The following is a 21655-nucleotide window of genomic DNA, read 5'->3' as shown; positions in this document are numbered from 1 at the left end:
GAGGCTGAGGCAGGAGGGTCTCTTGAGCCTAGGAGTTGGAGGCCAGCTTGGGCAACATACCAAGACCCTGTCTCTTAAAAAAAAAACAAACAAAGAGTTCTCCCTTAAAGAGTTTTAAATTACCACAATAGCTCCAGACAAATATTTTAATATTTTAAGTCTTAGTTTCTATAAGATCATATTAACAGCAAACATTTACCAAGTACTCTACCCTTTGACAGGCATTGTGATGAGCACTTTATACTCAGTCATGTTAACGTTAATCCTGACAATAACTCTTGATGAATAGTTAATGATTATGATCATCATTTTACAGGTGAAGACATCAAGGTTCAGATAGGTTAGTTTAATTACAGTAAGGGGCAGAACCCAGATTTGAACTCAAATCTATACTTTCAAGGGAAAAAATTAAAAGGAAAATATCCTTTAAGTTATTTTTAAAGATATGTTTCTATACAAAGTTGGGGGAAAATATTCAACCAATTCATGTTTTACTGAACACTATAAACACAAAACCCCAAGTACTATGGGCCCGGTTAGGAAGGAGACATCTGAAGTACTACGTATTAGTTTATACATCAAGATGACACACTATGTATTCATCAACACATACTAGAAGTTCTTGACTCCCTCAAAATCCAATGTACAAATAATCTAAAACAATGAATAAATATAAGCTATTATCATCCGTATTGTGCAGAACAAGGTCACTAAAATCCCAGCCCTATTCCTGGAGTTTTTCTCACTCTAAAGCCCCACTGCTCTAGTCCCTATGAACTTCACCAGGGGAAGGAGTAAACAAGTGAGATGATATCTAGGGTCCCTTAAGGTTCTAATAATGTATACCCAAAATTAAGCTGCAGTCCCTGTTAGTTCATTCTGTTTAGCATCCATTCAGCACCATGTGCTGAGTGAGACAGCACTCTTGTTTTGTCCTTAGGGAGAGAAGCAGAGAAGAGTACAATACTGTCCTAATCAAATGCCTTCCATCACAGTAGGAAGGGAAAGGAAGACAGCAAAAAAATTATTTTTAAAAAGCACTCATTGATCATTAGAAAACAAAGTAACCAGAAAAATGAAACATATGGATTTAAATCAGAATACAGATAGTCATTAAAAGAAATGTTAAAAGACAGAGTTTTTGTCTTTGTTTTCTTTGCGTTCAGAAGGTTGAACTGCCGGTTTTTTAATGCTGCCCAAAATTACACTGTGCCAAATACAAGTACTAAAAACTTAATCGAACAGGGCTGTACTCCAAAAACAGGTTAACAGAGTACCTTAGAAGTTCAGAATAGCTTTCCTTCCTTTCCTTCCTTCCTTTCCTTCTTTCCTTCCTTCTTTCTCTCTCTCTCTCTCTCTCTCTCTCTCTCTCTTTCTTTCTTTCCTTTCCCTCTGTGGCCCAGGCTGCAATCTACTCAGCTCGCTGCTGCCCGCGCCGCGGACTGCCTGGGACTGCCGCCGCACGCCACCGCTGCCTGCTTTTTCTCGTTTGGCTGCAGGCGCGCGGTCGCCATGTTGGCCACGCTGCTCGCCAGCTCCTGACGCCGAGTGCTCTGCCCGCCTCAGCCTCCCGAGCCCCTGCCCGGCCACCGCCCCGTCTGGGACGTGGGGAGCGCCTCTGCCCGGCCGCCCCGTCCGGGAAGAAGTGAGGAGCGCCTCTGCCCGGCCGCCCCGTCTGGGAAGAGGTGAGGGGTACCTCTGCCCGGCCGCCCCATCTGGGAAGTGAGGAGCACCTCCGCCCGGCCGCCCCGTCCGGGAAGAAGTGAGGAGCGCCTCCGCCCGGCCGCCCCGTCCGGGAAGAAGTGAGGAGCGCCTCCGCCCGGCCGCCCCGTCCAGGAAGAAGTGAGGAGCGCCTCTGCCCGGCCGCCCCGTCTGGGAAGAGGTGAGGGGTACCTCTGCCCGGCCGCCCCGTCTGGGAAGTGAGGAGCACCTCCGCCCGGCCACCCCGTCCGGGAAGAAGTGAGGAGCGCCTCTGCCCGGCTGCCCCGTCTGGGAGGTGAGGAGAACCTCTGCCCGGCCACCCATCGTCTGGGAGGTGAGGAGCGCCTCTGCCCGGCCGCCGCGTCTGGGAAGTGAGGAGCGCCTCTGCCCAGCCGCCCCGTCCGGGAAGAAGTGAGGAGCGCCTCTGCCCGGCCGCCCCGTCCAGGAAGAAGTGAGGAGCGCCTCTGCCCGGCCGCCCCGTCTGGGAAGTGAGGAGCGCCTCGGCCCGGCCGCCCCGTCTGGGAAGTGAGGAGCGCCTCTGCCGGGCCACCCATTGTCTGGGAAGTGAGGGGCGCCTCTGCCCGGCCACCGATCGTCTGGGAAGAAGTGAGGAGCGACTCTGCCTGGCCGCCCCGTCTGGGAAGTGAGGAGCGCCTCTGCCCGGCCGCCCCGTGTCTGGGAAGAAGTGAGGAGCGCCTCTGCCCGGCCGCTCCGTCTGGGAGGTCTACAATGGAGGCCAGAAGCAATGTGGGGGCTGGACGTGGTGGCTCACGCCTGTGGTCCCGGCACTCTGGGGGGCGAGGCGGGTTGATCACTTCGGGCTAGGAGTTCGAGACCAGTCTGGCCAACTTGGCGAAACATGAAAAATACAACAGACAAACCAACCAACCAACTCAGTGACAACAAAACAGGTCTACCCTGGAGTCATACTCTAATTTTTTCTATTTTCCTCCCTTTCTGATCCTTTATCCCACTTTCTTTTTCTTCCTCTTCCTTCTCCCTCTTCTTTGTCAAATAGAGGATTGAGTTATTATCACTGATCCACATAAAGTCCCTCTCTACCTTATCTTAACTCCCACCCCCCATTTCTATTCCCCGACTTCCCATGTGTAACCTTCCTAATATGTTTGATACGCATCTTTTTGTTTGTATGTATTTTTAGAAAATGTTTATTGTTTTTTGTGTGCAAAAAAAAATTAATAAAAAAATAAAAAAAAAAAGTTCAGAATAAAATTGGCTTCCTTAAAATGGAAAACACATAATTAAATTATATTTATTAAAAACTTATATTCAGAAAATAAAAGACTCACAGTAGAGTCTATGTTTTTGCCACTTTAATAGTGAAACTAACATTGAATTTATTCTAAAATATTAGATTTAAACTTCTAATTAGCAAAACCAAAAATGTCTCTTGTGGGTTAATCATAAAGAGGAAAGGCAAAAGGACTCTTCTAAAAAAAAAAAGTGATCTGCATTTCAGTGCACTACAGTATTTATAAGCTTGTGTCCTATACCATTCCAATCAGATCAGTAATAATTCTGGCTGACTGCTATTATTTTGGTCAAACAGAAATGTTTCTAATTACCCTAAAAGATAATATACTTTACCAGGTTTGATTATAAAATGTGCCTATTAGAAAAGTTTAATTGATTTTATTCCACTGATAACGTAAGGGAAAGAAAGGGAGAGAAGAGACAGAAATATTACAAAACAATCACACCTATTATATGACCAAAGAACAGTTCAGGAATTCCTAGAGGCACTTTTGTTTTTCTGCAGAGACAGATTACAAGTCTTATATATTACAAGTCAATATTTTAAAGGAATAAGTCCATGCTTTCTTTTTTCTCTGGGCCACATTTTTCCATATGGGTTTGTTTTTTGCGTTGCTTACCTATAACTAATAAGGTTAAATTATTAAATGTGGTATTTAAACAGACAAAGCAAAAACCACCCAACCACATACTATACAATTTTGGGTTTACCTCCTGAGCTACCTACCGCCTGCCCCAGTCTCTAGGGCCCAGTTCCAGCAGAGAAAAGAGAGCAGGGAACCTGCTGCCGTGGCAGCCGAAGCACCTGAGCCATCTGGAAAAACAAAGCTAGTTTCACAGCACTCACTGCCACCAAGTTTGGCAAAACAAACATGCCACAGGTTTTGAAAGTGATTCCAAAGAAAGAGTTTCAAAAATGTTTTAAGCCTGGGGAGCTTAAAGGAAACTGCTTGTGTGAGAGAGGGGGTAATTAACAAATTTTAAATATACTTCCACAAATTTCCTAACTTGTATCTTTTTTTTGTTTGTTTTGATCTCTCACAAGTCAGCCGCTGCCTTCACTGTTTGGAAACCTTTGCTCTCCACTGACCTGCCAGCGTGAGGCCAATGCTGACTGGAAGCGTGGTGTGCATAGGCAGAGCCTGCCAAACAGTGGTTCCCACTAGAGGGTTTCGGGCTGCTTCACTGGGGGACACTGAAATTTTCTCTATAGGAGTATCCACTAATCTGGCAGGAAAGGGAATAGGGTGGGTAAAATCCTGGTGCCAGCATTCTAGCAGCCAAGTCAAGACACCTTACTCTTCCATATGTGGCCTTTCCACTGAGCCCTGGTCTCAGTAGGCCACCATCCTTCCCCAGTGCCTGAGAGTTCATTCAGGAGGCTCTCTGGGTTCAGCCTCTATGGATAACAGATCTCTAGTATTAAACGGGAAGGGGGGTGGCCTCCTGACTGCATGGCAAGGGACAGAACCTTGGACAGAACTCCTTTTTCCAACCAAGCCTGAATGCCTTCAGAGACACCTGGTACTTCCGATTCCTAAGCCTTTCCAGGGTTCTCGAGTAAGAACTGGCTTTTTTTCTGGAGTTCTCCAACCCTGAAGCCATTTAGCTTTCAGCTTTCACAGATCAGTGAAGCTCATCATTACTCCATTTTCCAGCTTTCAAAATGTTACTAACATTGTGTTCCCCTCTCTTCTTCAATTAATAAATTCATGACTTTTTAAAAGTCCCTTTGCTGATATTTTATTGGAGTTCCAGGAGAAAGCAAACACACGTTTAATCCACTATGCTTGAGAGCAAGTCCCACAAAATGATTTTTTAAAAATAAATTTATACTGAACTGTTTTATTTCATGGAAGTGCCATTAAAGCCAGGCTTCTGCTTGGCCTTGTTGAGTCCCTGTCTCTTTCCTACTCTCCACAAAGCTGTACTCACAGGTCATACAGTGTCTTGGGCCTATGCACCTTGCTCGCCCCAGGTCTGGGCAGCTGATCTGCTGCCTCCCTTCCCTCAGTGCTCACAGAGCTGCCCACTGGGCCACAGGTGGTAATCTCTTTCAAAACAGGACTAACACTGGGCGCAGTGGCTCGTGCCTATAATCCCAGCACTTTGGGAGGCCGAGGCGGGCGGACCATTTGAGGTCAGGAGTTCGAGACCAGCCTGGCCAACATGGTGAAACCCCGTCTCTACTAAAAATACAAAAATCAGCTGGGCATGGTGGCCCACACCTGTAATCCCAGCTACTTGGGAGGCTGAGGCAGGAGAATTGCTTGAACCTGGGAGGTGGAGGTTGCAGTGAGCCAAGGTCATGCCACTGCACTTCAGCCTGGGCAACAAGAGCGAAACTCCATCTCAGAAAAAAAAAAAAAAATACGACTAATTCCCTCTCTGGGCTCTTCATCCTAGCACCTCCTACTTCCCTGGACCTTCCTTTCAGCTTTATTTCCCAGCATCCCCACTTTGTTGCTTTTATCTTCAGCCTCTCAATCTCCAAAGGCTTCTTCCCTCATTTAAAAAATAAATAAACAAAAAATATTTGTAAAGAAACTATACGCGGGTGCAGTGGCTCACACCTGTAATCCCAGCACTCTGGAAGGTCAAGAAGGGTGGATCACTTGAGGTCAGGGTTTGGGAACAGCCTGGCTAACATGGTGAAACCCCATCTCTACTAGAAATATAAAAATCAGCTGGACACGGTGGCATGTGCCTGTGATTCCCAGCTACTCGGGAGGCTAAGGCAAGAGAATCACTTGAACCCAGGAGGTGGAGGTTGCAGTGAGCCAAAATCGCGCCACTGCACTCCAGCCTGGGCAAGAGAGCAAGACTCTGTCTCCAACAAAAAGAAAAAGAAACTATCATTGCAGCATGGTGCAGTAGTTACTCCAATGAGCCCTCCTGTACAAAACATACAGTTCTTGGCTAAAATAACACTTTCTAGTGCATTGATGGGCTTCCAGAATGTAAAGCAAATTTCTAAGGACTCCAACCCTACAACCAAAAGAACAACCTGCGAGCAAATAAATGGACTTGAATCCAGATTAAAACACTGAGCAGTAAGCAAACGCTAAGATAGGTAACCCTGAGGATGAATGCCAGTTAGAATGAAGCCCACTATGGGGAGACTAAGCCTCAGTCAGTGGCAAGGAATGGGGCCTGAACCTGAGACTCCACATTAAGTCAAGAATTGTTGCAGGAGGCTAACATGGCATCAGGTGTTACAGCCCCTGGATCCCTTTAGAAGCAAATGCAAATCTCTCCCTTATTTGGAGCCTCAAGTAAGATCAAATAAGTCTAGGTGCGGTGGCTCATGCCTATAATCCCAGTGCTTTGGAAGGCCAAGGCAGAAGGATTGCTTGAGGCCAGGAATTCGAGACCAGCCTGGACAACATAGTGAGACCCCATCTCTACCAAAAATAATCTTTAAAAATTAGCCAGGCTTAATGGTATGTGCCTGTAGCCCTAGCTATTCAGGAGTCTGAGGCTTCAGTGAGCTGTGACAGTACCGTTGCACTCTAGCCTGAGTGACAGAAACTCTGTCTCAAAAAAGAAAAAATAATGCAATCAATGTCATCAAATACATAAGGCAACAAGCCATGAGAAGTGTTTCCAAAAACAAACAACAGATTTAGGCCCCTAAGGACTTAAAATATTGGATTTATGAGACACAAAATGTAAAATAAATATCAGTATTACCTTGGCAAGAATGGGATATAATACCAAGCCAGAGGAAAGAAAAACTCATACTGAAGGCAAAAGGAAAACGGAAAAAATTTTGTATTACTTCATAGTTTTGCCTAGGGCTGGCTTTGTCCCCTTTGACTGATTCTCAAAGGCATGGACTAATGGAAAGAGCTATCCTCATATAATAATACAAATTCTCCCTAACAATCTGCTACCACATCATACATAGCCTATGGGAAAATGTTCAAATACAAAATCCTCACAAATTTAGATTACAAACTAAGAGCTTACTGACAGTCACATTACTCTCATAAAGACTGCTTCACTGAAAATGCCAGCAATATCCATGTGATCACAGCAGTATTACAATGGATTGGAATAAAGAAAAAAATGCTGTATGTGGAATAAACCAACATACCTAAGATGCCTCAGTTGACTTCGCTCAATTGTTTGCAGATGGCCCTGTACTTTTGTAAATTCGACCTTCAAACAACCTGTACCACTGTATATTATCGACCCCAAACAGTCTTTCATATACCTAAATCAGATATCATATATCAGCTGATAAATGGATGTCTTCAGCTACTGCATGGTGATGCTCCATTTTTGCCCCTTTCAACAGTATTTCTGTAATCATTCAATTTTATTGCTCTTTTATCAACTGTAAAAAGAAATTGGTAGAAAATATAAAAAGGGCTAAAGTAGAAATCTCAAACTAACGACATGGAAGACTAAGGTAAAAATAATTACATATGCCAAAACAGAAAGTTTTTAGTCTTAAAAGATATTCATTGGACTTAAGCTGGTGGACCAAGAGTAGGCTCAATTATAAACACTAAAGAACATGTATAGGGCCGGATGAGGTGGCGCATGCCTGTAATCCCAGCACTTTGGGAGGCTGAGGCAGGCAGATCACCTGAGGTCAGGAGCTCGTGACCAGCCTGGCCAACATGGCAAAACTCCGTCTCTACTAAAAAAATACAAAAATTAGCCAGGCATGGTGGCGGGCTCCTGTAATCGCAGCTACTCAGGAGGCTGATACAGGAGAATTGCTTGAACCCGGGAGGTGGAGGCTGCAGTAGCTGAGATTGCACCACTACACTCCAGCCCGGGTGACAGGGCAAGACTCCGTCTCAAAAAAAAAAAAAAAAAACCATGTATAAAATCCTGAACTGTCAACTCTGTATAAAGGATGCATATATTCACAATGACAGGTTCAAATTTAAAAAAAAAAGAAAGAAAGAAAAGGTCTGTCAGTATATGGACAGGATCACTGACAGATTACCACAGAGATGGCTCTTTCAGTGAGATAACCATCTTGATAATGTGGCCTATGGTTGAAAAAGTGTCATTCTCCCACTACCCTTATATTAGGTTACCTAGGATGCACAACAAAAAACCTTGCTTCCCAAGCTTGGACAAAGGTGGGGGGTGCAGGGATACTCTGAAATTTGGGCCCCAAAATAAATACAGTATATCTCTAAAATGCATCAATTAACTTAATGGCATATAATGAAAAATAATTTTATATTAAAAAATGGTACTGTTACAGGACAGATAAATATGTTACAGGAAAGGGGTCCCAATCCAGACCCCAAGACAGGGTTCTTGGATCTCGTGCAAGAAAGAATTCAGGGCGAGTCCGCCGTGCAAAGTGAAAGCAAGCTTATTAAGAAAGTATAGGAATGAAAGAACGGCTACTCCAGAGACAGAGCACTCCCCAGGGCTGCCAGTTGCCCATTTTTATGGTTATTTCTTGATTATATGCTAAACAAGGGGTGGATTATTCATGCCTCCCCTTTTTAGACCACATAGGGTAACTTCTTGAGATTGCCATGGCGTTTGTAAACTGTCATGGCGCTGGTGGGAGTGTAGCAGTAAGGACGACCAGAGGTCACTCTCGTGGCCATTTTGGTTTTGGTGGGTTTTGGCCGGCTCCTTCACTGCAAACTGTTTTATCAGCAAGGTCTTCATGACTGGTATTTTGTGCCAACCTCCTATCTCATTCTGTGACTTAGAATGTCTTAACTGTCTGGGAATATAGCCTGGTAGGTTTCAGCTTAATTTACCCAGCTCCTATTCAAGATGGAGTTGTTCTGGTTCCCATGCCTCTGACAATATCATGTTAAATAAAGTATAAAATATGCATATTTTGTAGGACATAATACAAAACAAAGTGCTGGGTTTGCGGGTATTGAGTGGGCTATGCTCTTGGGCCCTGTGAGGATAAACATTCACTCCATTCTTGCTGCTAGCACTTCGTGGGAAGGTTTGCAACTTACCAAGCAGAACTATGTTTTTGGTACTGCTGGCATCACAAACATGAAGGCCAGCATTAACCAAACTAACACACGCAAGACACAATTCTAATTAAAAGCTCTAACTTTAGACATCAGTATATATTCAACAAATATAGAAGGCTAATGATCAAAATAGTAAATTAAACATATTCATCTCTTGAAACTCAAACTCAATGTATAAAGCACAAGCTCTGAAAATCAATGCTAAATGATAAACAATAACTGTGAAAGATGATGGAGTGGTTTGGGAATAGTTACATTAAATTAATTAGATTCGATATAATTCTCACAAACATTCCCTCCTAGAAAAAAACAAAGTATATAACTTTCAAAATACCAAAATTCTGCAGTATCTCTCACATACCAACTTAGTTAACTTCTCAAAATCCTTGATTAAGTCTATACTATAACATACAGTTATATGGTAGTCAGAGAACATAATAGTCAATCCCAAAAGAAGATCAAGACCAGCAAAAAATCTAGCTACATTCAGAAACAACTTAGAAGGTCTTGACTTATGTTCCTTTCTACTTAGTGACTGAGAAAGAGACAGAAAATGTATTTGTCTGCGAAAGTTTAGGGGGAAGAAGAAGCAGTACCTGTTTTTCCAGTACCACTAATCAAATGTGGAGTCAAAGGGACTTTTATTATTGAAATAAATTTTGGCAAAATGACAAATGCTCAATCTCTAAAAATATTAGGACGGTTCAGTTTGCTTCCTGTGCCTCAGCTCCCTTTTCCAACGTAGCTTAATGAAAGGTAGCTTCAATAAAATCTGGCTGCCTAGACCGGGCCCAGTGGCTCACGCCTGTAATCCCAGCACTCTGGGAGGCCGAGGTGGGCAGATCACATGAGGTCAGGAGTTCAAGACCAGCCTGGCCAACATAGTGAAACCCCCATCTCTACTAAAAATACAAAAGTAACCAGGCATGGTGGCACATGCCTCTAATTCCAGATACTTGGGAGGCAGAGGTAGGAGAATCACCTGAACCCGGGAGGCAGAGGTTGCAGTGAGCCAAGATCGTCCCATTGCACTCCAGCCTGGGCAACAAAAGCGAAACTCTGTCTCAAAAAAAAAAAAAAAAAAATGGCTGCCTATCTTTTTTAGAGCAGAATCTCAAAAGTTCAGCAGGAATTACTTCAGAGCAAAAAGGACAGAACCCAAGAAAGGAATGTCTTATCTACAGGGAAACTGGAGAGTTGTTTCCCCTGAGAAGACAAGGTAAACATTTTTATCCAAGGGAAATACTCATGGGGCAGCCCCTAAACACTTGGGGCTCTCACAGTTACAAAATGGGAAAGCAGAAAAGACACACACATGCACACACACACACACACACACACACACACACACACATCTATACCTGCCTTGGGCTTTAAAAGAAAAAAATATATACATATGTACACACACATATATATACACACACACACACATATTCATTGTCATTTTATTCACCCTTTATAGGAAATTATTCTTTACTTAATAAATTATAACATGGTACAGTATCTGAAATTTAACTTTTTTTAACAGCATCAAAGAGAATTTCAGTACCTATCCCCTTCCTGCCATCCCCCAAAGTTAATGGGGTAGTAATTCATACTAACTGAAAACTGGGCAAAACAATAAATGACTTTCCATGAAATGGTCTTCTGGGACAGAAGGGAAAATAAAAGACGACAGCAAATAAAACTGCTAAAATTGATATGCTTGCTTTATTCAAGAATAATAAAGTTATCCACATTTTAGCTATGAATGTAGAATAATACCTGTGATACTGTGATGGTTAATATTGAGTGTCAACTTGATCGGATTGAAGGATGCAAAGTACTGTTACTGGGTGTGTCTGTGAGGGTGTTGCCAAAGGAGATTAACGTTTGAGTCAGTGGACTGGGAGAGGCAGACCCACCCTCAATCTGGGTGGGCACCATCTAATCAATTGCCAGCACGAATAGAATAAAGCAGGCAGAAGAAGGTGGAAGGAACAGACTTGCTGAGTTTCCCGGCCTTCATCTTTCTCCCATGCTGGATGCTTCTTGCCCTCAAACACTGGACCCCAGGTTCTTCAGTTTTTGGATCCTTGGACTTACACCAGTGGTTTGTCAGGGACTCTTGGGCCTTCAGACAGACTGAAGGCTGCACTGTCAGCCCTACTTTTGAGGTTTTGGGACTCAGACTGGCTTCCTTGCTCCTCAGCTTGCACAGGGCCTATTGTGGGACTTCACGTTGTGATCATGTGAGTCACTACTCCTTAATAAACTCCCCTTCATATATACATCTATGCTATTAGTTCTAGCCCTCTAGAGAACCCTCATACAATAACTTTCAAAGAAAAGTGGAACATATGATTTCCCTTCCCTGCAACCAGCCAACTATGTCATCTGTTGGAAAGAAACTTTAGAACACTTATGAAACAAACTTAATTGTGATATTTTTAATTCAGCAGGCTCTCAAGGATGAAACTTGAATTTAAATACACTCAACCTGTATTTGTCAGTATCAGTAGAGGAAAATAAAAATGTTTCCACACAAACAGAAAACAAAAGATTGCTGATATCTTGCTCAAGCACAAACTAGAGTTTGCTCATCTATCTGCATATTTGGGGACAGGGCATATGTAAACTGCAGCAAATTCCATTCAGTCTACAAACGTCTGACCAAAGAAAATGAAGAGCTCTTGCCTGCTAAATGTTCTGCATGCCTTGCACACAGCATTGCTATGAGGCAGTAGTTTCCTGCCCTGTGATGTTTGCCACCTTTCAGTTTTCTCAAAACCTGCAGAACTTAGTGAGATTTGGACCTTACAGAAATGTAAGGCAATAGACTCCTTGGACATGAACCTGCCAAATGGCTTTCAAGGTGGCCAGTCACAGAAAAGATGTTAAAATGTTAGAAGATGGTAAAATCCTATTTTCAAAGTGTGAGTCAAGAAGAATGTCCTTCTCTAATTTGGGAATACACTGAGGATAAGAATGAAGAAAAAGATTGCAGTACAACAGAAATTCATATTCTATTTCTCCAAAACTGTTTCCTGATCTTGAAAGAGGCCATAAGGAGCCTAAAGAAGGAGGAAATGACTGTCCTAAGTTGCTCAATAGTATGTGTAGAAAATTCCTCTACCATCAGGTAATGGGGTCTCAGAGGGAGAAGAGATAAATACACATGGTCACTCTGCTACTTGAGTTGAAAGTATTGCAAACTATTGTTTTCTTGTACCATGTCATTTCATTTGCTCAAAATGTAGCATAATACCTCAATATATTTAAATGATATAACCAGAATTTCCATAAGATTTTTGCCATCTAAAAATAGTTTTAAGAAATGCTTGGATGCACAAAAGGTTAACTTTCCACAGAATCTTTTCTACCTCCCCATAATATTGTTTTTAAAAATTCTAGGCTGGGCACGGTGGCTCACGTCTGTAATCTCAGCACTTTGGAAGGCCAAGGTGGGTGGATCACTTGAGGTCAGGAGTTCAAGACTATCCTGGCCAACATGGTGAAACCCCATCTCTACTAAAAATACAAAAATTAGCTGGGCGTGGTGGAATGCACCTGTAGTCCCAGCTACTCAGGAGGCTGAGACAGGAGAATTGCTTGAACTCAGAAGGCAGAGGCTGCAGTGAGCCAAGATCGCACCACTGCATTCCAGCCTGGGCAACAGAGCGAGACTCCGTCTCAAAAAAATAAAAATAAAAATAAAAATTCTATAACAGAATTTAAGAAATATTCCCCATAGACATGGATACACTGAAAAATCAGTACATTGTGATGTTGACCTGGATGAATAGTAACTCTTTTATATGTTTGTTTCCCTTTGTCAATATTTGACTTTGACATTTAAAAACAGGTATTTAGCAACACAGTTGAAACCACAGTGAAAAATTACTCCTAGGTATATGAAAGTTAAGTGTGATTATATATATGCATGAAATCCACAAAGCACACAGACCTCCATTAAAAGTATACACATCTCAAAGTTCTCTCCCAATACCTGTCCCCACAAGAGATGGTAACATACGACCTTGAATCACACAGGTGACGCTGTCAGCCTAATAAGGGTGGAGATCTATTTTGAAAACAGAACTCAGAAAACTATGGGGCAACGCTGCCTTGCCCTCAGAAAGGAACGATAGTGTGAAGGGTAACCTTTCCCTGTATCTTCAGAAAAAGATGACACACTTTGGCATCATAAAACTGTCCTTGAAAATGTTACTTCTGATAAAGTGTCGTAGTCCCAAAGACACTCAGACCCAGAAGCTATTGCTGCACGTGATGAAAGTAACCTTTAACATAAAATCTGACTAGTTGGCTCCCTTACTAATATATTGACTTGGCAATGATATTTAAAACTGACATCTCTGTTTTCTGAAAGAAATACATATTTGTGTGAGTTTTATTTTTATATTACTTTCTTCTTCATCCACATGCATGAAAGTCAAAATAAATGAAAGCTTCAACCCTACCAGTTTATTTAAAAGGAAAAAAAAAAAAAACTCTGAGTCTTGACTCATTTAAATTAATACAGAAAAAGAAAAAATGACAGTATGAGTTCATTTTAAAATGAAAATTATAAGGATAACTGGAATTTTCAAAATTATACTTTTATTCCTGAAATTTTATCCTTAAATGTTACACATGCTATATCTACAACATCTTTAAAAACAATACTTACTGTAATTGCCAGATTTTTCTTCATAAGTAAAATGAAGTTGTAATTCCTCCTCTGACATCTGACAGATGAACACTTTCAGCAAACAGCAAATAATAAACAAAGCATTGTGTGTCTGCCAAATGAAGATGTGGCTAGAAAGACCAAAATCATACAAGAATCAATATTGAAACATAAACATCATGGTTTATTTCTAGTTCATGATTTCTTCCTGATTTGTCAACCATTTTGTCCATCCTATTGGTAATATTAGGACAATGTCCATATCTTTTAATGGCTTATGATTTATTACATTGTACCAGTGATATTATGTTTTACTTCATAGTTCATTCCATGTATTTTACATAGTGAATCTACTTAATAAAAATCTTTACTGATGACTACGGGAATGACTGTTCTTTGTTCTTAATAGGTATACCACATACAGGCAATTAAAAGAGAAGAAAGCTACAAAAAAAATAAAATAAATTGTGGCAACATAAAAAGAATATATGCAAATATGTAACCAAAATTTTCAGTGAGGCATTGCCAGCAGCACAGTAAAATACTTTTTATTTGTATTAATGACCATGAACTCCCAAGAAAAACTTTACTGGATTCAATGTAATTTGTTTATAAGCAAGACAATGCAAAATATTTTAATCTTTTCAGAGACTGACATCCAAACATGGTTTTGAAAAGTGCTTCAGTGCATAAAAAGTTAACCTTCCATTGATGTAAAGAATATGACGGAAATAACGGCAACAGATGTAGAATGAAATAAAACTCAGACTAAGTCATCATTTAAATTAGATAGCAGCAGCAGTGATAATGGGGGGGAATTACCTTCTTAATGATAATTACATCATTATTCATCTTCTTAAAGAATATAATCTAAAGATTGTCTAAAAAGCTGAAATCAGATTCCAGAATCTATAATCTCACCCCAGTGACTTAGACACTAACCTAAAACCTCTCTCTTTTACCTTTTTTCTTTAATAATGAGAACAATTCCTTCAGAGATTTTCAAAAGATCACAGTCCATTTCCACCAAAAAATGAAAACTAAAATTCACATTGTTAAATATAAAGCAAACATGGTTTAATTAGCCAGCTTACTTCTGACATTCTGCTGAAAGTTTTAGTTCTTTGGTTCTAGAAAGGAAGACCTTAATTAGTGCACCAAGATTTCCCGTTCGAGGATTGTTTTCAACTGCAAGAGAAGAAAAGGTTTTAAAAAGTTAAATTTAAGAACCAAAATCAAAGTGAGCTTATCATAACATTTATAAAACCAAATGTCATATTAAAATTGCTCAGTGACCAACCTTACTGTTAATTTCATACCTAATTAGAGAACTAAGCAATGAGAGAAACTGCTGCTCTTGGTCTTAATTCTGAACATAAAAAACTGATCTGCAAAATGAAAATGATAGAAACAGTACAAGTAGCCATCTTATCTCAGAATCCAAAATCATAAAGGAAAAAATAATACTTAATAGACACATTCAACTTATACACTAAATCTTTCTCTAGAAAGGAGATTTTTTAAAAACTCAAAAATTGATCATCTATGTCTCCAGTATATAGAATACAATAAACTATAAAAGTTTATTAAATCTAAAATACTCTTCAGATTACAAATCATTTGAATGAAAAATTAAGAAAACATATCAACAAAGCAGTGTGGCTAGAGGGGGAGATATTTGACCAGACAAAACTTTAAAGAATTTTTTTTTAACTTTAAACGAAGGGCATTTCAGCAACTGTATCAGGAATCAGAAGATTTAGTTTCTAGATCCAGGTCTATAACTGAATACTGAACCTCAGACAAATCACTTTACTTCTCCAACCTCAGTTTTCTCATCTGTAAAAGAAACAACAGCTAACATATGCTGAACAACATAGAGTAGGTGCTTTATATGCATTAACTCATTTAATCCTCACACCAACCCTCCAGGAAAAGCACTAGTATCACTTCCATTTCACAGATCCTCACCTGGAGGTTGTTATTTGCTCAAGGAAACATCCTTATCAACTGGCTCAAATCTTTGATTTTAAACTGCTAGGTTGAAGCAGCCTCTATAATCAAGAAATTGGACTTAATGAAACTATAAAGCTCTATTGGGCTGCACAGCAAGTCACAGAAGCACGGAAGCTAAGAATTCATCAGACGGGAGAGACTATTTTGTAGAACCTTTCATTTGACTGATGAAGAGACACGCTCAGAAAGGCTAAGCGCTGAGCTTAAAGTCAACAATATTTTAGTAGCAAACACAGTCTTTTTCCTTGACCAATGGTTTTCAAAATGTGAGATTCCAGAGTCCTGGATAATTGTTTCTCTTCTGAAGTGTATTTTTAACTAGTTTGAAAACTGGAAATGCAAACACTCAAACACACTGACTTAGGCTGCCAGGAGAGTTCATTCTTATGCAGATCTGGGAATTTCGCATATATTTGAACTTTTTTTTTTTAACATAGAAACAGGGTCTAGATCTACCACCCAGGCTGGACAGCAGTGGTGCAATCATATCTCTCTGCAACCTTGAGCTCCTGAGTTCAAGTGATCCTTCTGCCTCAGCCTCCTAAGTAGTTAGTGCTACAGGCATGCACCACCATGCCCAGCTAATTGTATTTTTTGTAGAGATGGTTTTGCCCTACGTTGCCCAAGCTGGTATATTTGAACTTATTGAAATGTGTCAAGATTTGAAAAAATGAAGTTTTCCAGAATATTTTTTTAAAATTCAGGCCCACACATATATATTTTAAAATATTATACATGGGAATAAGTACAGCATTACAGCATACCTACATTGTGCTTAATAACTGCCAAGCTCACTCCCTGCTGCATATATATTTTTGTCACGACTTGAGAGTCAATTCAAGTAACTGCCTAACTTTCTAACTGTGATAAAATGTCAAGCACTTTGCTATTCCAAGCGTGGCTCATGGACCGGCCACAACAGCATTATCTGAGAGCTTGGTGGAAGTTCAGAATCCCAGGTCCACCATACTCCTAACTGAAGTTGACAGTACTTCTCAAAGTTTAATGTGCATTTAAATCACAAGTCATTCTTATTAAAATGCAAATGGACTGCACATGTGTGAAATGTGCACTGAGATTCAGCATCTCTACCGCTCCCCGGTGACATCCACTACTGCTGCTGCTGGCTGAAGAATCCCACTGTGAGTAGCAAGGTGCAACATTTGTTGTCAATCAGTGGAGTTTTTGTCCAGCCTTCACAATCAATAATAGATATGTGATCAGATAGTAGATAATGTTAAGAGTTTCACTTTGAAACAAAAATGTCCTATTCCTCTTTCAAGCTTTAGGGTTAATGAAAGAATACCCAGAGACCTCAGGATAAACTTTTTAAGAAAAAAAAAAAGAACAGTTAAGGTTTGCAAACGCATCTCTGTGGGACTTAATATTATCTAGCTATTGTAAATCCAAACAAAATGCTGAAACAAACTAAGCTGAGGGTAACATGACTACAGTCACCACTCAGAATCCCAACTTTGAAATCTTTGTTCATTCAACAGCCCCCTTTATTACTGAATGGCCTTGTAATTGTTGAATTTATAAATGATTAGCTATTTAAAAAAACAAAACAAAACATCTTGTGTTTTTGGAAAGAGTAACCAGACTACTTGATTGATGTAATTAAAGCGCCGTGTACCTTCTTCAATGATTCATTCAATCAGCATATATTTATTGAGCTACTCATATGGGCCCACACTGTTTCAGATACTACGGAGATACTTGTAAAGAGAACTCCCTGTCTTCATGGAGCTTACCTACCAAGACAGTTAAAAACTGTTGTGGGGTGGGGGGAGTGGGGAGGGACAGCATTTGGAGATATACCTAATGCTAAATGACGAGTTAATGGGTGCAGCACACCAACATGGCACATGGATACATATGTAACAAATCTGCACATTGTGCACACGTACCCTAAAACTTAAAGTATAATAATAAAAAAAAAAGTTTCCATGATACTCTTTTGGATAAAATGAAGATTAGGGCAATAAGTTAATAAAATTAAATACACTCAATGATTTTAAACAATACTCCATGGTAGATTCAAGATTCCGAAATATCTCAATGGTAGAAGAAAAGAAATTTTACATGATCACAGTTAATTGGTGCAAATAAAATGCTATGTTGAAGCTGAATGAGCTTCGGAAGCCAGAGTAACAACACAGGAGGTCCGACAGGAAAGCAGAAAAGTGTAATGGGACTAGATTACAGATTCTGATAAAGTTCAAATCTCAGTTCCACCACTGACCAGCTGTAGAACACTTGGCAACTTACCTAACTGGCCCCTGCCTCAGTTTCCTCATCTGTAAAATTAAGATAACAAGAGTGCTTAATAAAGAGCTAACTTACCTGATGCTAGAGTTTGAACTTGTGCAGCAGTCTGTTAACTAGTGGTTTGTGTAAAGAAGGGAATGCCCCCATCTCTATGAGAATTCTAGCAAAGTTTGGGTAACATTCAGCTAAGGGTATTATAGACAGGATTTCTGTTTCAGATGAGAGATTAAATTTGCTTCTAGCCCCTGAAACAAACTTTTCTAAGATCTCACCGAAAGACTCATGAGCTCTAAAATCCAACAACCAATGTAGAGAAAATACAGAGGAGAGAGGACAACATGACCCCACGCAGGGATACAATGAACAAAATCTATGTTGTGGGAAACTCCACCACCCATTTCCTTCAATACACTGAGAGAGGAAAAAGAAGAAAAAGACAGATGAAAAGGGAAACTTGCTTTGAAAAGAAATGTAAAGACATAACCAAAAATAATGTGTGAACTTATTTGGCCCCCAGTTCAAACAAAATGAGACAATTACAAATTTGAACACTGAATATTTTGTGATATTAAAAGTTGCTTTTAAATAAGATAGTGGTACTTTTTTTTTAAGAATCCTTATTTAGAGGTACATATTCGGCCTGGACAACACAGCAACATACGGTGGAGGGAGAGGTAGAAAGACACTGATACAGATGTTCAATCTGGGAACTTCCGAATTCCCTCATACCCCAAAGCCAAGAAGTGAGGATAATGAAGGTCCCATCTAAACTAAGAAACTTGGACAAATAAAACCTTCTTGGGCTCTATAAATTAGGTTGAGAAACTATATCAACTTGCTCTCAAACTAAAATAACAGCAGATTCAACAAGCATCTACAGGATCTACATAAGCAACAGAGGAAATAAACACAGCCTCTCTGGGAGCAAACAATGCACCTTCATGGGTTACACCCCATCTCCTTACTCTGCTTTATTTTTCTGTACAGCCACCATTATATAAACTAGATAGATTTATTTATTCTCTGGCTCCTCAATGAAATAGATAGATCCATGAGGTCAGAGACCTGGGTCAGTGTCTTTTGCAGTCACAGCCCAAGCTTATAGGATAATGCCTGCAATATAGTAGGTGCTCCATAAATACATGTTAGTTTAATGAAAAGGAGAAAATAACAACAACAGCAACCAGAGGATAAGAAATGAGTTACGCTGAAACCTCAGAAGAAAAGCTAAATCAAAATTGCCAAAAGAATTTTAATACACAGCAATCAACAGTGGACAATAGGAAAATTAACCACCTATTTTTTAAAAAAGAACAGAAATCCATTGGGGGAAATGCATGTAATGAAAAGAAAGCAAGCCAGGCACAGTAGCACACACCTGTAATCCCAGCACTTTCAGAGGCCAAGGTGAGAGGATTGCTTGTGGCCAGGAGTTCAAGACCAGCCTAGGCAACATCACAAAACCCCATCTCTACACAAAATACAAAAATTAGCCAGGTGTGGTTGCGCATGCTTATGGTCCTAGCTACCCAGGAGGCCAGGCAGGAGGATTGCTTGAGCCCAGGAGGTTGAAGCTGCAGTGAGCCATGATCACACCACTGCACTCCAGCATGAGCGACAGTGAGACCATGTCTCCAAAAAAAAAAAAAAAAAAAAAAAAGGCTGGGTGCAGTGAGTCACACCTGTAATCCCAGCACTTTGGGAGGCCAAGGCAGGAAGATCACTTGAGGTCAGAAGTTCAAGACCAGCCTGGCCAATATGGTGAAACCCCATCTCTACTAAAAATACAAAAATTAGCCAGGCATCGTGGCGCATGCTTGTAATCCCAACTACTTGGGAGGCTGAGGTGGGACAATGGCTTGAACCCAGGAAGTGAAGGTTGCAGTGAGCAAGATCGCACCACTGCACTCCAGCCTGGGGGACAGAGCAAGACTCCATCTCAAAACAAAAAAAAAAAAAAAGAAGAGAGCAGCCTGACATTAAAAGATCTACAAACGACTAGAAATGATTAAGAAATAAGCTAAAAATGCAATAACAGCTAAAACATACACTACAATAGTAAAAGAGGAGAACTGGCAGTGTAGAAAACATTGAAATCAATCATACAAAGGAAGAAATATGAGAAAAGAACAGAGACAAAAAGATACAGAAAGTAAAGAACAGAGATCCAACCTGAACATTAGAGCTGATCAAGAGGTAGAGAGAAGAAACTAAAACACAAAATCAGAGCCATAATGAAAAAAAAAAAAAAAAAGAAACTTCTGAACTGAAAAAGATCTTAATACACCAATCAAAACACCTCATCAAATTATAGGAAAAACCATAAAGAGAAAAAGCATAAGGAGAAATATTTATCACCAAGGGTTAAAGGAAAAAGTCTCATGAACAAAAAGCGCAAAAAAAAAAAAAAAAAAAAAAGACAAATGTGGCCACAGAACTTGGACATATCCCTAGGTTAAAATGCCAAAACAAGAAGTGAGGATACCTGGCTTCTGAAAAGATTATATTTATAAGCCAAAGGGCTAAAGAGCAGACTCTTTCAGGAGAGGACAGTACAGCTGCTTCTTTACCCTTTATAAGCTGGCAAATGTTTTTCCTCATCCCTCACCTACAAGGAGTCTGATTATCATATAAAACAACTGACCTGGCTCTCACAGCATCATCCTAGTGGGTAAGAACTAGAACAAAGAAGGACCAATGGATGTCTTATTTACTGTGAAGTATTTAATAAGAAATCTGGGCTGGGCGCAGTGGCTCAAGCCTGTAATCCCAGCACTTTGAAGGCCAAGGCAGGTGGATCACCTCAGGTCAGGAGTTCCGAGACCAGCCTGACTGACATGGTGAAACTCCATCTCTACTAAAAATACAAAATTAGCTTGGTGTGGTGGTGCATGCCTGTAATCCCTGCTACTTGGGAGGCTGAGGGAGAATTGCTTGAACCTAGGAGGTGGAGGTTGCAGTGAGTGGAGATCACGCCATTGCACTCCAGCCTGGGCAACAAGAGCAAAACTCTGTCTCAAAAAAAAAAATAAATCTGATCCAGAAAACCTCATGTGTACATTCAGGAAAAAAGTAATAAAGCTAAACACAAAAAGCCTAACAAAAACAATGGCCAGTGCTTTGGGAGGCTGAGGTGGGAGGCATGCTTGGGGTCAGGAGTTCAAGACCAGACTGGATAAGAAGGTGAGACCCTATTCCTTAAAAAAAGGAAAAAAAAAAAAAAAAGGCAACGAATTTCCCAAAATTGTTGAAAAACATTAATCTGTACATCTAAGAGATGCATACCACCATGCCAGGCTAATTTTTATTTTTATTTTCATTTTATAGAGACAGGCTCTTGCTATGTTGCCCAGGCTGGCATCTAACTCTTGGCCTCAAGCAGTCTTCCTGCCGTGGCCTCCCAAAGAGCTGGAATTACAGGTGTGAGCCACCATGCCTGGCCAAAAAACTCTTTTAAAAGGCAAAGAGAACATCTTACAAGCAGCATGAAAAAATTTCTCATCATTTTCAGGAGAACAACAATACAATTAACGTCAGATTTATCTGAAAAAAATAGAGACCAGAAGGCGGTAGAATAATATGTTCAGAGGGCTGAAAGAGAAAAAAATGTTAACCAAGAATTCTATATCTAGAAAAACTATCCTTTGAAAATGAAGGAATCAGGAGAGAAAGAAACAATTTTACACTGAAGAAACTTGATAAATAGTACCTCAGCCAAGTGATCAATGTCAACACCATC

At 40.4% G+C, this 21655-nt stretch overlaps 1 protein-coding gene across 5 annotated transcripts in view; it reads right to left on the bottom strand.

Moving 5' to 3' along the window:
- The window catches only part of DYM (dymeclin), a 401308-nt gene that overhangs the window by 316324 nt on the left and 63329 nt on the right, over positions 1-21655 (bottom strand). For all 5 annotated transcript variants that reach the window (XM_030810464.1, XM_030810466.1, XM_030810462.1 and 2 more), the window contains exons 4-5: positions 14724-14817; positions 13630-13760 (exon numbers count right to left, since the gene is read on the bottom strand). In XM_030810464.1, coding sequence (XP_030666324.1) covers positions 13630-13760; positions 14724-14817 — 225 coding nt within the window. The remainder of the gene's footprint in view (positions 1-13629; positions 13761-14723; positions 14818-21655) is intronic.

This window comes from Nomascus leucogenys, chromosome 4, assembly GCF_006542625.1.
Source record: "Nomascus leucogenys isolate Asia chromosome 4, Asia_NLE_v1, whole genome shotgun sequence".
NCBI classification, from domain to species: domain Eukaryota; kingdom Metazoa; phylum Chordata; class Mammalia; order Primates; family Hylobatidae; genus Nomascus; species Nomascus leucogenys.
The sequence above is the reverse complement of the archived record's forward strand: the minus strand, read 5'-3'. Positions and strand labels throughout refer to the sequence as shown.